Source organism: Falco peregrinus, chromosome 14 (assembly GCF_023634155.1).
Source record: "Falco peregrinus isolate bFalPer1 chromosome 14, bFalPer1.pri, whole genome shotgun sequence".
NCBI classification, from domain to species: Eukaryota; Metazoa; Chordata; class Aves; order Falconiformes; family Falconidae; genus Falco; species Falco peregrinus.
This window is the reverse complement of record NC_073734.1, coordinates 24,301,419-24,318,536: the sequence shown is the minus strand read 5'-3', so window position 1 is coordinate 24,318,536 and position 17,118 is coordinate 24,301,419. Positions and strand designations below refer to the sequence as shown.

At 48.9% G+C, this 17,118-nt stretch overlaps 2 protein-coding genes across 4 annotated transcripts; one reads left to right on the top strand and one right to left on the bottom strand.

The window, feature by feature from the left end:
- Positions 1-802: 802 nt before the first annotated feature.
- On the bottom strand, positions 803-8,937 carry CIAPIN1 (cytokine induced apoptosis inhibitor 1). Of its 3 annotated transcripts, none has more exons than XM_055819141.1 (9): positions 8,807-8,937; positions 6,327-6,502; positions 5,861-6,013; positions 4,392-4,468; positions 3,950-4,118; positions 3,667-3,740; positions 3,230-3,345; positions 2,636-2,705; positions 803-2,072 (listed from the first exon to the last, which is right to left on the bottom strand). In XM_055819141.1, the coding sequence occupies exons 2-9, from the start codon at positions 6,481-6,483 to the stop codon at positions 1,962-1,964; spliced, it is 927 nt and encodes a 308-aa protein (XP_055675116.1). In that variant the 5' UTR covers positions 6,484-6,502; positions 8,807-8,937; the 3' UTR covers positions 803-1,961. The 3 variants fall into 3 exon arrangements, with proteins under 3 accessions (XP_055675116.1, XP_055675117.1, XP_005229261.1); XM_055819142.1 differs by having other exon boundaries at positions 8,789-8,861; XM_005229204.4 differs by lacking the exon at positions 8,807-8,937 and adding an exon at positions 6,967-7,997.
- Positions 8,853-17,095, top strand: COQ9 (coenzyme Q9). Its single transcript, XM_055819140.1, has 9 exons — positions 8,853-8,942; positions 9,960-10,128; positions 10,725-10,860; positions 11,220-11,362; positions 11,622-11,706; positions 12,885-12,989; positions 14,959-15,114; positions 15,525-15,578; positions 16,980-17,095. The coding sequence occupies exons 1-9, from the start codon at positions 8,879-8,881 to the stop codon at positions 17,013-17,015; spliced, it is 948 nt and encodes a 315-aa protein (XP_055675115.1). The 5' UTR covers positions 8,853-8,878; the 3' UTR covers positions 17,016-17,095.
- Positions 17,096-17,118: the final 23 nt, after the last annotated feature.

The following is a 17,118-nucleotide window of genomic DNA, read 5'->3' as shown; positions in this document are numbered from 1 at the left end:
CCAGAAGCCCCGTTCCAGCACATGCATGGCTTGCTCTGTGTGCGGAGCGGTGTGATTGCTTGTCCCTTCTGCTCTCAGCACCCCCGTTAGAGATGCAAGTGCACAGGTCAGCCCCGCACACCCCACGGGAGCTTTCACACGGAGCTGTGCAGAGATCTGATCTTTCGCTACCAGTGAGGCTGAAAAAAGGCAATTAAACCCCAAAAGGTCACAGGTGTGCAGAGGTTTTTACCCATTTCTTTAGATCACAAGACAGGAGAGCCAACAGGTCTGTTGGACAGGAGGTTTACCCTAAGATTTGCATCTCCTTGGGAGTTGTTCTTGCTGATGAGGGGCAGGGACTCGGGAGGGGGGCAAGGAAGGGGTCTAAAGCTGTGCTCTCACTGGAGGGCAGCTACCCCTCTACATACAAGCTCTCGGAGGTCTCTGTTGCCAGCAGTCCCTTGTATTCCCCTCTGGCTCCCAGGTAAGCAGAGAGTATTAAGCAGCTCACATGGCAGCACCTGCCCCTTGATCCACACAGGGTGCTTTGCACATCTCAAGGACTCCTTTCCTTCTCTCCCTGCAGGCTGCCTTCTGCTTACTTAACCAGGGGAAATTCTCTTTCTGAAATCTAGACTGAGTAAAAAAAAGTTTATCTAGGCAGCTTGATTCGGTACTTGCCAATGGGCATCACGTATTCAAGCCATGTTTTCAACAGCACAATTTATGCAGAACTCCAAGATACGACCCAACATTTAAATAGTTCCATAAGTCACTGCGAGGCTGAGTAAGAGGAGAGACACACTTCTAACACCACTAATACCAGTCTTAAACACTTTACTATTGGTCACTTTTATTTCAAGAACAGCACTTTCATCCCAGCTCCCTCTCCAAGTTCAGTGTGTAACTCAGGTAGCACAACAACAAGCAGTCACATCCTGCAGAGCAAGAGCTCCAAACAAAGCAATCCCCTCTGAGACACTGGCTTTGGGTTTTCCTGCTCTCCCTCCCTGGGTGAGAAGCAAGCCTGGCACAGAACATGAACAGCTCTCTCATCCCGCACCTGCTTCACTAGCAGTAATTATGCAAATAAATAAAGAGTAGTCAGTCTTGTGGAGCAGGAGCAGACAGTGACCACAGATCATTTAGAAATTACATTATTGCTATGTTCTTACTTATTAGACAAGACTCACATGGCAACCAGTCTCAGATTGCCCTTGTGTTATCAGTTAATGTCGGACAGAAATGTGGGGGAGGACAAGACAGATCTTGCTTAATCTGCTCCCTGCCTTAAGGGCAGGGGTTTTCTTAGCGGGACTGAATCTTTTGTCATTTTGATAGAAATAGGTGGGGGCAGGGGATATCGCGGGCAGGCTCCCAAAACACGTGGAGATTCATCATGCCTGCCAGACTTTACCAAGGAGTTCACATATGCTGCTAAGAGTACATACTGCTAAGTGTACCCACTACTCCTGACTTTCAACAGGAGTCGCCAAGCCACCTATCATGTGGTAAGGAACTGCAGGTTCAAATTTCAAAGAGAGCAGGAGCCCAGCGTCACCCTCAGAGCTCAGCCGGAGCTGCCAGCTCATTAGGGCAAATTAGAGAAACGGGCACGGGGAAGTATGGGTCCTGTCACAGGCACACAAGGTCAACTTGACACTTGATTCTACTTCCCTCTGCTGGTGTGACGTGCTGTGACAGCCAGCGTCCCAGCAGTATCAAGTCAAGCCAGCTAAAACAAGGCATAACATGAAGTCTGATACATACAAGACCACCACCTGTTACCAAAGATTATCAGGTAGCTCAAGGCTGATTACAAGTGATGAGCTCACAGCAGTGTCAGTGCCCACAGTGTCCCTCCCCACAGGAGTATTGGCCGGAGAGCATGAATTTGAGAGGATGAGGAAGACTGCAGGAAGAACCTCACACTGATGGAAAAGCAGAGGAGTCCTTCGCAGGACATCCAGAGATCTTTGTTAGGCATCATGCAGCTGGTTCCCTTTCAGGAGAATCTTCTCGCCAGGCTTGAAGGCGGGCATCCCCAGGTAAGGGCAGCTGGCACAGCGGAACGCATCCCCCAGATAGCACTGGCAAGAGAAACAGAAGCACCTTCTGTAATAAGGGGCAACCTTCACTTCTCTCCCCGCATCACAGGGTTTTTCCAGCTTAAGAGATGACAAGCTCCCCAGCACATATCAGCACAGAAACCGCTTCCTTTCTCAACATGCCTGGTCAGCATGGTTAACAGGGCTGTGCAGGGGCCCTGTGCTCACATGGAAGAGGTGAGTTTCCATCCCAGCCAGTACGCCCAGACATGACCGCATGCTGGGCTGAGGCAGCCCCCCAACCGCTGCGAGGTCCCCTGGACTCCCTTAAGGTAATCTGCCCTGAACAGATAGCTGGTTAGCACACGAGCAGGGAAGTAAAGGTTCGCCGTTCACTCTGACTTCTACAGGGGCAGCACTTGCGCTGGAACAGACAGTGCACACTGGTATGGAGCACGTGGGCACAGGGCACCAGGCTGAAGCTCTGCACAAGCCGTGTTCGGAAGCAGCGAGCCAGCTCAGGAAGCAGTCACTTCGAGAACACAGTTTTTAGACAGAGATCATGCACTGCAAACCACAGCACAGAAACAAAAATGACCATTTACATTTCCACAGGCAGATTTGGGCTGTGCGCTCTTCTTCTCCTGTTCCAGTTCTTCAGCCAGGCCACATGTGCTGTAGGAAAACAAAGTCACTTGCACCTTTCTGCTTAAAGGCTGTAAGTCACCAACACTTACTTGTTCCTGCCCTACTCACATGCAACAGCCCTCACTCTGTCAACATAACACAGCTCACTCTGGGTCACTCATGCTCTTCACCTTGCTCTTCAACACCATGGTTTGTGTAACAAGTGTTGAAACACACAAGTTTAAACTGAGTGGGAAGTGGACTCTACAGCACTTGCTATGTGTGCTATTTCTCCTTGAAATCTGAGAAAACAAGGTTTTAGTCAAGGCTGCATAAACTGTGTAGTCACCTTTTGATCATATCAGTGTGGTAATTTGTAGTTTTGTCGTGGCTAGTTAATTCTCATAGTATTTGGATTTATATTCAAGTAGTTAAAGATAAGAAAGGCCATGAACCAAGAGAATTATGCTCTGTAACATCAAATTGCCTTCAATCTTTTTAAAATCCATCCAACTCTTAGGGTTTAATATTACAGTTGAAAGGTTCACCATTATGCTAATTGCAGTACTGACCAGTTCTTGCAGGCTTTCTTTTTGCCCATTTCTTTACAGGATGGAGCTCTGAGGGATGATGGATCTGGCTTTTTCAAATCTTCTGAATCCAACAGCTCATCAGAGTCCAAAAGATCCTGAAAACATACCATGGAAGATAACATGCAGGAAACTGATCTGTCAGTAGAGAATGATGTTGCTGTGTTATGTTCAAAGACATGATGCCCTCTGTAGCACTAGCATTAAAGTGCCACAGCTGTGCCCTCTTACCTTATACCTCCTCTCTGCCCTCACTACACCTCTGGGCTCTCCAGACCTCACCTACTAGATGAGATATTTTGCCCTACGAATGCTTTTCTACCTCTTAAGTTGTAAAGCTTCCCAAGAAGCACGACTGAAACGATTTCGAATAGGAAAGGAGAGAAGGAACAACTGCAAAGCCTCACAAAGCCAGATACCATTTCTTCATCATTCATATCATTGGCAGATAGTGTCCAGAGCTTGGCAGTGGCTGGGTCCACAGAGGGTTTTCCTGGAGCCAAAACAAAGGAAGAAATAGTAATTACTACAGCCTTTGCCCCATCCACTCCCATCAAATAAGAGTTCAAACAACTGTGGAAAGCCCCAGTTCACAGGTTTTTACTGTGGCACTCCCCACCCCAGAACTGTCTCCCTGTTCCAAGGGATGCTTGTCACCTGAGAGGCAGGCAATCCAGACATCTAGCACGCACCACTCCTTACCTGAAGGACCAAGTTTTTTGGCAAAGGAAAGTCTGAGCTGACTCGAGGATCCCACTTCGAAATTAGGCTTCCTGCCTTCTATCTGAACGATGAGAAGGTCATTGCCTTGGTAATCCAAATGCTCTCGGACAGACTGGGCCTCCTCTGGGGTCAACACTTCCTTTTGCAGCTGCAACACAAGATTTTAGGTTAACCTCACACAGAACCTCTTATTTCAGCACCCAGCCCAGCATTCCAGTGAACACAGACAATTAGTATTTTCAATCCTGAAGAAAAACACTGCCCTTGCAGTAACAAAAGTTTGTGGCAGGCAGTATCCATGCACATTTACAGTTAACTAGGGTAGCTAAACACCTTGTCACCCAGCAATCACCAGAATCACCATCTACATTTCAAGGTAACTGCATGAGGGAGTTTCTGGAAGCGGTCAGTACATACGTACCTCCTTCACTTCCACCAACCCAGAGAGAGTCAGAGCTGTGAGGAATTTGGTTGCTGTCTTAATTCTGCTGTTGTTTCCTGGAAGACACAAAACCAGGAAGTAGGAGAAGGGAAGAACAAGAATAGAGGTCACTGAAAAACATGGAAGCGCAAGAGTTTCAGAAGGAAGTACTCAAGCCAAACCTCTGCTTTAAAATTGGGCCCTTTCTAGTTGACAACAGGAATAGACCAGAAAATGCATAAGCAGCTTGTTCACTATAACAAGAGTCTAGGGTCACAAAGCCGTTCTACCTCCAGATCTGTTCTATATTACAACAAAACATTCCTCAACCCATCAAAATCAGGGAAAAAAACCCACCCCAAAACCCGAACAACAAACCCCCCGCCAAACATTTTTACATATTAAAGTGAACAACTCATGAAGTTTTCAAAACACGGACTCCTAAATGAACAATACATTCAGAAACATAACATTCAAGAGCCTTGTTCTCATAGGCAAAAGCTATTACAATCACTGTTCAATCAAAAACTCATCACAGGCTTATTCACTTGGGCACAGGACTGTGCTGAACAGAATCCATTCACCCTCTCTCATGAGTCCCACTTGCACTTCATTCCAAGTCCACCAAATTCCAGCCTGTCAGATTGACTTCGGAAAAAAGAAATGTCATCTACTCCAGACTTCAATGCTCTCTGTTCTGTCCCAGAGGTGTTCCTCCACTGCCCCTAACGTACCACTTGCAACACAAAGCCACTGCCAGCTTTGAAACGTTGGCAAATCCTCCCCAGCCTGAAGAAGGTGTTTCTTCTGCCACTTGCACTACTATTTTCAGCACTGTAGAGTGTGCCAATAGAAACACTGTCAGCATAGATGTTTCTTTTCTTATCAGGTGGCATATTATTTCCCACTTCCACCCTGAACCGGCACCCTATGCCAGCAAGGCTTGAATGCAGGTCAAGTATAAGACAGAAAAACAATCTTCTGTTCACCTCCTTGTGTGCTCCTCCAGCTGTCCCATGGCAGGTGCTCTGGCTTTACTCTTAAAACTTAGTCCAAACACTTCTACCCTTTCTGGATAACTATTTCTCTGCTGGCTTCTGGGGCAAGCTCTTTCAGCATTTGTTGCCCATTTTTAAAATCACTTTAGAAGCTCCTCAGAAACACACATCTGCAACCATTTAACATTACACACCCTAGGAGAAGACCAGTGTCCACTGAGCTTTACAATGTAGTTTAAGAACAAGACTATCTATCCAGCATTTCTGACAGACAGAGAGTGACTGCAAACATCTGACGGCTGCCAGCTTAAACAAAGGATGAAAACCTTGCTATTCAGGTTAGTGTGTCAGGAGAATGAAAATCTCTGAGCATCATTCAGGGTTCCTGTCCTTTCCGCTTTGGCCTAATCCTCACAAGAGTTGTGAGTTGCTATGTTGCCATGAAAGTAAGGCTGATGCAGATTCTCTCACCTGATTCTGTAACCACAGGTTCTTTCAGGAGGACGCGCCCCCCTGGCTTAAGTATCCGAGCTATTTCTGCCAGTACCTCCGCACTGTGCTGTGCTGTACTGCCTGGTACCACACCAGAGAGAATCATGTCAAAACTGGACTCCTTGTGAGCCGCTGAAAAGAAAGAAAGAAGATGATGGTACAATTTTTACAAATGTACATAAACAGCTTTGCCCATTACATCAGTTCCACCTCCCTCTTCATCTCTCATGCTTGCATACAACTGCAAGAACTGACTGGAGACACGAGCCATAGGAAGCATGACCAGGGTATATCACATTCTCTGCTGTACTGCCCGTGGCAAGAGCTAGCAGTAGGTGCTATTGTTCTGAATGCCGACTTACAAACGAGGGAAGATGTCAGCTCACACAGCAGAAGCATCCTCTTCCCTTTAAATGAAACAGTGAAAAATTAAGCTCATTCTTACACTGAGACAGCTGGTTAATGTTTTCCACAGAGACACGACTATCAGCTCCCACCAGCGTCTGAATTTTATCCACCAAATCCTTCAGGGCTTCAACTGGTGAGGAGCTGTCCCAGATGATGGCCACGCGCTGGCCTGGCATGACCCCATACTCCCCCATTTCCACAGCAGCAGCAAACCTGAGAGCAGCAGACAGAGAAATGGGTCAGGGGGACACAAAGAAGAAGGGCAAGAACCGAGCACTGCATGAACCTCTGTGGACTGTGAATCGCAAAGCATCAACTTGTTTTAATAAATGGGGAATATTTTCTGGAGACAGACACCACAGAGTTCCCACAAGTTAAGCATTAACATGGCATTAAGAAATAGCTACACTTAAGGGAAAATTCAATTTCTCTTCAGTTCAGCAACTAGCTTTGCAGGGAGAGACTGCAAGCCATGCTTAAAAAGAACCTAAAAACCAACCAACAAAAAAACTTGCCTGGTCTCTTTTTTAAAGACTTGCATAGACACATACACAGGATTTGTAGATTTCCAGACTACTGACAACTATTTAACATTAAACACGGCCCTGTCTCTCCTATTCAGGACACAACCTATCGCAGTTTGCTTCCACAGTACATGAGAAGAAAAAAAAAGTAACCTTCGGCATTCCCAGCATTCCAGAGAGGATCTTTCAACTCTTAACCATTGGTGGCGCTGGGCGAGCCATTACACAGAGCGAGGAGGGGAACAGAACGCACAGTGAAGTCAGTTTTGAGAAACCCATCTGCACTAACGTTTTATAAAAGCTTGTATTCCTGACAGACTTTGAAGAAAATCTGCACTACAGAAGTGTCACAATAGTATCATACCATCACCTGTACTCATAGCAGTACTGGCTACTGAAACTACCTAGCCTCTTTCACTCTACTCACCCAATGCAAACCTATTTTCTTTCTAGTTTAATACAACCACAGACAACAGAGAGCACCAGTAAGCACGCTAGTTGCCCAGTGTATCTTCAGTTAGCTGCAAACCACAGACTTGCTTCGGGAGAGCCTGTTATAAGCAAGGTCTTTAGCAGAAATCATTACATCAGGTATCCTGGGTAACGCCTTATTGCCACCACGTCATCACGAAAGCACAGCTTATGGATATGCTGTACCTAATTTAACTCAGTTGCCTGCAGTCAGGCATGGAGTGGATTTTGACCCACTGTTCCGCTGGCTCTATGGGCCATGGACACCTCTCTCCTGGAAACTGCAAACAAGTTCAGAATTGGACAACCCTGCACCTTGTCTGAGCTACTCTGGCAAGAATTCCTGCTAACGCAGCCCACAGTGCCAACCAGGTACAGCATGAAAGATCATGGATGTATGCTGTAGGTTATAGTACCTCACAGCTGGCCTTGCATGCATATGCAACACAAGCTAAGCAACTGCAACAGATAACAACACTACCAAACACACATTATTAATCCCATTAAAAAGTCACCTTCCCCAGGTAGAAAGCTCAAAAGATAAATAAGCTGCTAGGCTAATGCGGAAAAAAATAAATCCAAAGTCACACCTTCCTCTTGGAACAGCAGGCTCAAGATCAGAGCCCAAACTACATCACAGCAAACACCAGCCTACATCGACCCCTTCAGATGCAATGTAAAAAAAGTGGAAAGCTACCGTAGCCCTCAAGGACACATTACATCTGCCTTCAGTCAGTGTAAAGGGTAGGAGTTAAGTTACCATCAAAGCATGCAGTCACGTTCCTGATGGAACGACTGGGAGGGTATTTTTTCCCCCCCCTCTTATGTTTTCCGGCGGTAGGTGGAATATATTGAAAATGAAAGGCTTTGTTTACCAGCCGTCTTCCTTTGAAGTGTCTCCAGCTGTAGGCCACAAGGGCCGGGCTTGCTCAGCCACCGCGGGCGGGTGCCCCGCCGGGGGGAGGCCCAAGGGCTGGGGCTGGGCCAGCCCTGTCTGAATTTCACACACATTTAACAGTCCTCGAGGAAGGCGACTGCCCAAAACAGGGCAAAGAAGGGGCTATAGACAACACCGGGGCTTTCCAGCTTCAACAGATTAAAAAGCTGCCGCGTACAAGCACATCACGACCTCGAGCCCGGGCCTCCCGAGCAGCCCGCGCCTCCCCCGCGGCCCAGCGCGACCCCCGGCTGCCGGGCACGGCGGTGCGGGCAGGGGAACGCCTTAGACACCCCCTCCCCCAGCAGGGAGCAGCCCTCGGAACGGCCGAGCCGGGGGCGGTGCGGAGGGGCTAGGAACGAGACGCGCGAAGCGCTATCTGAGGGGACTGCTCCCCGCTCCGGCCCGCCCCCCGCGGCCGCCTCAGGCCAGGCCTCGGCAGAGCCTTTTTTAAGGGGAAAAAGGGGAGTTACGGCCAACACGGGAGGCGCGCCCCCCCGCGCCCGACCCGACCCGACCCGGCCCGGCCCGGAGCCCCCGGCCCGGCCCAGCCCCGCGCCCCCCTACCGCCGCGCCGCAGCTTGCCTCGTCTCCCTCTGACGCCGTCACCGCTGCGTCCCGCCCTCGTGGCGTCATCGGCCTCTGCCCGCTTCCAAGATGGCGGCGGCGGCGGCGGGCGGCCTGCGGCGGGCGGGCTGGCGGCTGTGGCGGGGCCGCGCGGGTGAGAGGCGGGGGGCGCGGCTGGGGGGCGTGCTCGTGCCCGTGCCCGTGCCCGTGTCCGTGCCCGTGCCCGCGCCCGTGCCCGTGTCCGTGCCGCGCGCGGCGGGCGGGGCCTGGCGGGGCGGGGGAAGGTGAGGTGAAGGGCAGCGGCGGGCCGCCGCTAGGGGGTGACACGGGGCCGTGGGGCCGCTCCGCGCCTGGGCCCAGGCCGTGGCGCCGGGTTGAGGCCCGCTCGGGCGCCGGGGGCTGCGGGCCCCGGGCAGGCTGCGGGGCTGGAGGGGCGCAGCCTGGCCCTGAGGGTCTCTTTGGGGCGCCTGGGTGAAGGAGACCCCTTCTGCGGGCCCGGTGCCCGGCCAGCCCCTCACACCTCCCCGGCCCTGAGACTGCCCCACGCAGCGTGGGGGGGACCCAGGGAGGGGCTGGGTTCGGCAGGGGCTGCTTGGTGGTGGGCTTTTTTAAAGTGTGGGCCACGCAACCCAAGCTTATTAAAAAAAACCCACCAAACCTCACTGCGGATGAGTTTGAAATTCTCACAAAGTAGCCGTAATTGAAAGCTGTGTTGCCTTTGGGTCATTTGAGAAACACACCTCGTGATCAGCGTGTTGTAGCTGTTAGGACTGCTTGCTCTCCAGACTATCGCTCACCTCTTGCCCCGAGCTCAGGGGTCGGTGCCTTCATCTTAACTCTTCTCCCTCATCAGGGACTGAAGAGAGGGGACGTGCTGCAGGGGAGTCAGTGCATGTTTGTGTGCCTGGTTTCCAGTACGAGATTGGGAAGCTCCTTTCTATTTGCAATATTTGCCATCTGCATGGTTCTTTTCCTCACAAAACATTTTCACTTTATTTTCATCAAGTAAATGTGAGCTCAGCTGAGAGGGGTGCTTGTCGGAAATGTAAAAAAAGTCTGTCTCTACAAATTCCTGTGCCTTTTCAGCTCTTACAACTGTCGTCTTCACCTTAATTTTCTGAGCTTCCTGTTGTCGGAAGGAGACATCTGACTCTCTTGGTTTCTCTTTCAGTGGTCAGGTGCCAGCTCTACCCACCACAGCGTGCTCTCCAGGCCTCGGCTGTGCTGAAGAGAGTCTCTGATGAGCAGAAGGAGCCATTGGCATCTTCCTCTCAGCAGCAGTTCAATTCACATCCAACCGATCACCGGCCTGAGCCTGAACCTCAGGGCCCTCGCCCCAGGTAACTCACTAGCTATTTCTAGTGCTGTCCTACCAACACTGGGATCGGAAGGCTTTGCTTTCCTGAAACTCACACCTGAAACTTGGAGACAATGTGATCCAGAGTTAACGGAGCCTCAGACTGCAGCAGCCAGAGAGTTGGTTTGCTGTCACAGAGCAAATTCCACTGTCCGCTGTGGAGATAGGATGCAACTTGCTTTCAAGAAGGAACCTCTCTGGTCTGCAAAGCTCAAGCCTTGGCTTCTGGATTTTTGTGTAAATCTACACAAAGCATGGACAATATGTTGTCCTTATGCCTATAGCTATAAAGTCCCTGTTGGAAAAGCTTATAGTTTAGCTTTTTTGTAAAAGAGGGGGAATCTAAGCCTGATTGGCCTCCAGGTAGGCACCTAGATTGAGCTCTCCCTTATTTTTCTCTTCTCCTCTCATGGCAAAGGTTCATTAAGAATCCTTTTTCTGGAAAGGGAAGGATTTTACAGCAGGAGGAGATTTATACTAAGCAGAACTCAAAGCGTGCCTACAAGCAGCGGTGGCAGAGTCCAGGTTGCTGATGGTTGATGGTGATGTTCCCCTCACTGTAACAATACCTTCTCATAGTTACACTGGCCAGGGCGGCCAGGAGTCTGAGGACTATGAGAGCGAGGAGCAGCTGCAGCACCGAATCCTCACAGCAGCGCTGGAGTTTGTGCCTGAACATGGCTGGACTGCAGAAGCCATTGCAGAGGGAGCCAAGGTATGTGGGGAGAGAAGCAACAAACCAGTTGAAAACTGGATGGAGCTGAAGTCCAAAGACAGCCAGGCCTGCATGCTTCCCCCACATACTCTTGGGTGATGCACACTAGTCAGCAAATAGTACCGGGCAGGAATGCATCATGGCTACTGCAGGATAACCCTGACAGAGTTAAACTAAGGCACGATGTAGAGTAGTGATCCTAAAGAGAGGAAAACATGCACAGGAAGCGCTTTTTAACACAGCATTGCTTTGTTTAAATTCATATAACTTCATTCAAGAAACAATTACAAGATTTTTCCTAGCTGGATCCTGCTTAGCAGCGTATGACCTGGTCTGTGCTTTTCCCTTCTTCCCTACAGACCCTGGGTCTCTCTGCCGCTGCTGCAGGGATGTTTCACAGTGATGGAGGTGAACTGATCCTGCACTTTGTATCTCAGTGCAACACCAAGCTGACAGAGCTGCTGGAGCAGGAACAAAAACAAGTGCAGTTGGGTGAAGCAGAGTGAGTATTGGGTATGAAAAGACATCTTCCTTGGCAGACTTTCGGGACTGCATAGGCAGAGAGGCCACCTGGGACACAGATACTTCAAATAAAAAATGTAATTTATCTAAATGAAACCACCTTCCCAGATAGACTTGGACCAGAGGCATGAAGGATACATAATACTTTGCATATCTGTTGCCAAGGCAGGCAAGAGATTGATCTTTCAAGTTCTGAAATGAGTTTAACTTGGACGTTCCTCATATTTGGGTTTACCCAGAAAGAAGTCTACAGATCAATTCCTGAGAGATGCTGTGGAAGCCAGACTGAGGATGCTGATTCCATATATTGACAAATGGCCCCAGGTATGAAATGAATAGGAAGATTGTCTCTTTTTTGTGTGTGTGTGTATTTTAAACACCCTGTGGTCTTTAACATAGTCTCTCCACCAGAGTAGTTCAAAGTTGTAAATGAAACCCTTGCTTTTTCAAGTGATTTGTAGCCTTCAAGAGGAGAGCAACCTTGGAAGGGGACAGTTAAAGATGTCCTTAGAACAACTATTTTGTGCATTTCTGGAAAGGCAAACCTCCCCATTGTTCACTCCACCCATGTGGGATCCCCAGAGAATAACCTGTGTCTCTCCTCAGTCTTATTTGCAGTGTCACTGCAAGTCAGTCTCCTTGCAGCCTTGTTCTGGCTGCATCTGATACCTGGAAATGCACAACTACTGCTTTGTTGCAGGAAACCTCCTGCCCAGTGGGTGAATGACAAACCTTCGACAACCTGAGGATAGAGCTGGGAACAGAGAGAGCTCCATGCTTCAAAATTCAGATTTAAGTCTCAAGCCATTCTTGCCAGGGTAGGAAGGGAATTGAATCATGGCCACAGTAAGAAGCAAAGGGTTCCCAACCTTGGGCTGCAAAGATTGCTGCGCAGTCAGCCTCTGTTGTACAGAGTCATTGCTGGCCTCTGGGCAGCTGAGTCCAGCGCTCCTTGCAGAGAGAGATGGGATTCATGTTTTTGTTCTAAATTAGCATAACTTGTCTTGCAAAGGATGTGGGTGGTTTGTGACTCTCCTGGCATTGTGTTATTATGTTGAAAGGCTGCAGAATCCAAGTAGGGCCATTATGGCTGTCTGTTCTGCCCTTCGTAGCTACTTTGAGTTCAAAGTCAAATTCAGAGAAAGGAGAGATTTGACTCCCTGCCCACAGGGGCACAGCACAAGTGTGAGTCAGCTCAGCCTGTGCTGTTTCCATGCCTGGAGAGACAGCTTGTTAGAGACAACACAGTGGCGTTTGAGCTGAGCTTTGGGCTCAGCCAAGCTCAGGGCCTGAGCTTGGCTGCCACACTCTGTTCCCCACAAATCCTGCTGCTTGGAAAGAGTGGTGCTAGCTGAAAAGAGTTGGGAGGACTTGTCACTAGGAGTTGGAGGCAAGTCAGCAGCAACAGGGAAAAGATAATAGAGCAGAGCATTGCTGGGCTGCTGTAATACTATGTCCTTCTCTCCTCAACTCTCCCATTTATCTGTGTGTTGCCTTTGCAGGCTCTGAGCATCTTGTTGCTCCCACATAACATCCCTTCCAGCCTCAACCTCCTCACCAGCATGATTGATGATATATGGCAGTATGCTGGAGACCAGTCCACAGACGTAAGTCTTTGTGCTTTGCAGACTGGCTGGTTCCACCCCTCTGTACTTGAGCAAAATGATGGGTTGAAGTAGGCGTCGGGCCATGCCTCTCTTGAAACGACCCATTTGTTGAATGAGGAAGATAATTTCAGAAGCACCCAAGGGTCTTTATAAACTATAGTCTAATTTCCAAAGGGACTTAGGAGCCAATGGGACTAAGTGCAAATTAATGCCAATGGGATGAGTGCAAATTAAAAGGACCTATTTTCCTAGGCTCTTTTAAGCGTGTTTTTTTTGTTTGGTTTTTTTTTTTTGAAGACAGAGAAAAGTGTTGAGATTTTGAGACTAAGAAGTTGATCCAGTGTTCATTGTCTCTGTCAAAGCAGCTGTCTCTTCCCCAGCAGTAGCATTTACAGATTAGACTGGAAAACCTTTAAAGAACCGACCTAAAATTACCAGTAGCTTATTAAAGCTTTCATCTTTCTGGCAGGTAATAAAACAAAATTACAACCTTAATTAAAGCAATTAATAAATTACTTTAATTCATGTAGGTGTAGGGAGAGATGGGAAGAGCTAAATGGACCATTTTAACAAACTACTTTAATAAGCTTCTTTTATCTGTATATAAAAGAGAAGCTACTGCAGTGAAAAATAAACAAGATGACAGAAAAATTAAAGGAATAAACCAGAAGAGAACTGAAAGACTGTGATTGCATCAGGAACTGCAAGTCCCTTATGAGTTAAGAAAGTCAAATCGACGTGTCAGAGTCTGTGTCTGCACTGAGCAGTTCCTAATGTCTCCTCACCAACACAGGAATTAGGAGAGGTTCTAAAGTTTGTCTTTTGTTTGTGCCTTCCAATGGGTTACGAGTTTTCTTGGGAAGCTGTGATTCTGAGCCCACTCCCTCTTTCACAGTAAAGGGGTTTAATGTCACTCGCAGTGTAGCCCTTTTCACAACCCCAGCAGTTAGGCAGAGTATGCCTAGGCCTCAGAGACCCCTTCAGGTGGCTTTTTCAGAGCAGGAGGGGAATCAAGAGAAAGAGTTTGGTCTTGGGCACCTGAGAGATGCAGCTGCAAGTGGCAACATCCCTCATGTTTCTTCCCTCATCAAAGCTTGCAGGTCATGGTGCAGACAGTAGAGCTTTCTATCCAACTGTTGGTTTCAAAATCTAGGCCTGTATTTTCATTTCTCTTTTGCTTTGTAATCATGAATGGAACAACCAGAATTTTTTCTAGATAATACCAGCAAAAGAAATTGAAGACTTGTTTTTAAAAACGTTTGTATGTTTTGTCTGCCAGTGGTTCAAGTGCAACTGGAAAAACTGAAGAGTTTGAGTTATTTGTGCATCTTTGCATTGTGTAACCTATTGTTGTAACGCATCCTACAGCATTGCTGCCAGCAATGCACTGATGCATTTAGTGATTCAGCAAGCAGTACTGGTATTTCAGTGATAGGCTCTGGGAAAGGTATATCTCTGTATCTGTGTGTGATGCCTTGCACAGTTCTATCCTCTGTTCTCTTTCTTTATACTTGCATCTGGTGCCAACTGAAGCTCAAGTTCAGTGTTAGATGTAGCTGTTTCTCATTTAATCAGATCTGGAATTGGAGCTTTGCAGTGCCTGCTAGCAGTCTGTAAAGCAAAGATGAGCTCTTGTGCAGTGCACACAGGCTAGCTGGGCAAGGAAGAATTCCTTGCTGCCTGCTGCAGGTGCCTGCTTGCAGCCAGAAGCAGGGGGTGAGGATTTTGTTCAGCAGTTTTAGACACCATACTTGTGACGTCTGTCTGCTACCACAGGAGCAGCTGTGCTGTCAGATGTCAGTGTTGGCTGGTGGCCCACTGCATGAGTTACACAGTTTAAGTGGGGAAGGAATGTGCAGTCGGTATGCTATTTTCCTTTGCCGTTCTCTGGTCTGCTTTCATGAGCTGCATTCTTGGTCTGCATTCAGGTCACACCTTTCTCTCTCCCTCTTATTTCATGCCCTTGCAGTTTAACTGGTACACTCGTCGGGCTGTGCTCACTGGCATCTACAACACCACTGAACTGGTGATGATGCAGGATTCATCCCCTGACTTCGAGGAGACTTGGCGCTTCCTGGAAAACAGAGTAGCTGATGCCATGAACATGGGCAATGCAGCTCATCAGGTAACATTACGGGCAAGGTTATGCGTGCAGTGTCCCTCTTCTCCCCAAATACATGTGCAGGCAGGCCTGGCTTTTCAGTCATGCAGACCACACATCTGCTGAGAGACCACCTTGTACTGGCAGGTGATTGCATAAATGCTGTCAGCTCAACAGCAGTAAACATGTATTTTCTAGTAAAAATGATGTGTAGATGCTCACTTTGTCAGATGGCCCAATGGTTAGGAGATGTATATTCTCAGGAAAACTCTTCCATGTTTCTTATCTCTGGCTATCATTTGTCTGCAGTGCTTGGCTTCTGTCAGCACCCTTCTGTAGCAAATACATTTGTTGGGCATTACATCTCTGTGTTTGGGTGGCCACAAGTGTAACTGCAGAAGAAAGCAAAAGGTCAGTGTTCTTGTGTCTCCTAGGTACAGTCAACTGGAGAAGCACTTGTCCAGGGCCTGATGGGAGCTGCAGTTACTGTAAGTAATGCTGAAACCAGCAGTGCTGCAAGGGCAGAATTGGTTTTGTTCCCTTCCATGCTGAATGCCAGCATGTTTTTCTCCCCAAATCTAGAGAGCAGCATGAAAAAGAATTGTCTTTCATAACTTAACTACATGTACAGATGATTTTTCTGGGTAGTTTGGAGTTAGTTCACTGTTTTGTGGTGAAAGAACTTGTAATAGATCATAAAAAATTAAGTCTGAAGCTGCAGGGTAAGCTTTAGGGATGAGAGACAGGCGATCAGAATAAACACAACTATTCTCCATCGCTTGTCACAGGATCTTTTCCTCTGGCAGCCTCTGCGCTGGAGACCTTCACAGAAGGTCCATGCCCCCATGGATGCTTGGGAGGTGGCACCTGTCCCTGAGCCACAGTAGCGGCCTTCCAATAATTCATTTGCTTCTTGGTAGCATCCTGGACTGCTTTGTGTCCATGCAGAGGGAGGTGCACTTCCTCTGGGATAAAAACAAACCTTTGTGTACCCAGGAATTATTTTTGAAGGGCTTCAGGGCCTCCTGTAATTCTATTTTTGGACAACTCCCATTGCATTTCCCAGCAAAATGATTTCCTTGTTATCAGAAATAGTTTCCTTGTCCCCGTACAAGACAAACAGGCTGGAGCATAACTTAGAAATAATTTTTACTGTACAAAGCAGTTCTCAAGAATTTCTCCCACCTCCTTTCCCCTGTGGTTGAATGGTTTCTTATCTCTAGCGTTTCTCAGTCTCTCTCAGCTTTCACACCTGCATATATGCCAAAAGGATGCTCCACTAGAGGAAACTCTGTGCTCTTGGACATTGGCACCTTGCTCTCCTGCAGATTGTACCCCTCCCGTTGCCAGATGCTGAGTCTGTCCCTGCAGCAGATCTGCTGCTCAGACCAATGGGAGGAACTGGGCTGCTACTGGGGTGTGTGTGCCTGGCAGCCAGCTGGTTTTAGGGCAAAATCATCTCATTACACTGTTGGGGATGACCCATGGGAACCTCTTGCACCCCGGGGTGCTGTATAGGTGTATGGAGCGGGCTGTGGTACAGGTGTGCTGAGCTTGCCAGGCCTTTGCAAAATGGACGAGCGAGCTGAATGCCTCGAAAGCTTAAATTCACTGTCAGCGTCTGCGTGGCTGCAGAAGTCAAACCAAGCTGACACCTGCGAGCCCAGAGAGCAGGTTCAGGTGGGAGGGATGCCTGGGGCAGGGTAGGGCCACCCTGCTCCACTCCTTTGGCATCCACCCCTGTCCGCTGGCCGCCAACGGTGCCGCTCGGCCCCGCGGCACACGGGGCTCTCCCGGAACAGCGGCGGGACCCGCTGCGGCCTGGAGCCCGGGGGGCGCGGGTGCCCGGGTGCCCCGGCCCCTAACCCCCTTCTCCCTCTGCTCCGCAGATCAAGAACCTGGCGGGGCTGAACCAGCGCCGGTGAGGAGGGACCCGGCGGCGCGGGAGCGAGGACGGGCCGCGCCCGGCCCTTCCCCGGCACCAATAAAGTCGGACCCCAGCGTGGCACGGACTCTTTTTGGGGGCGG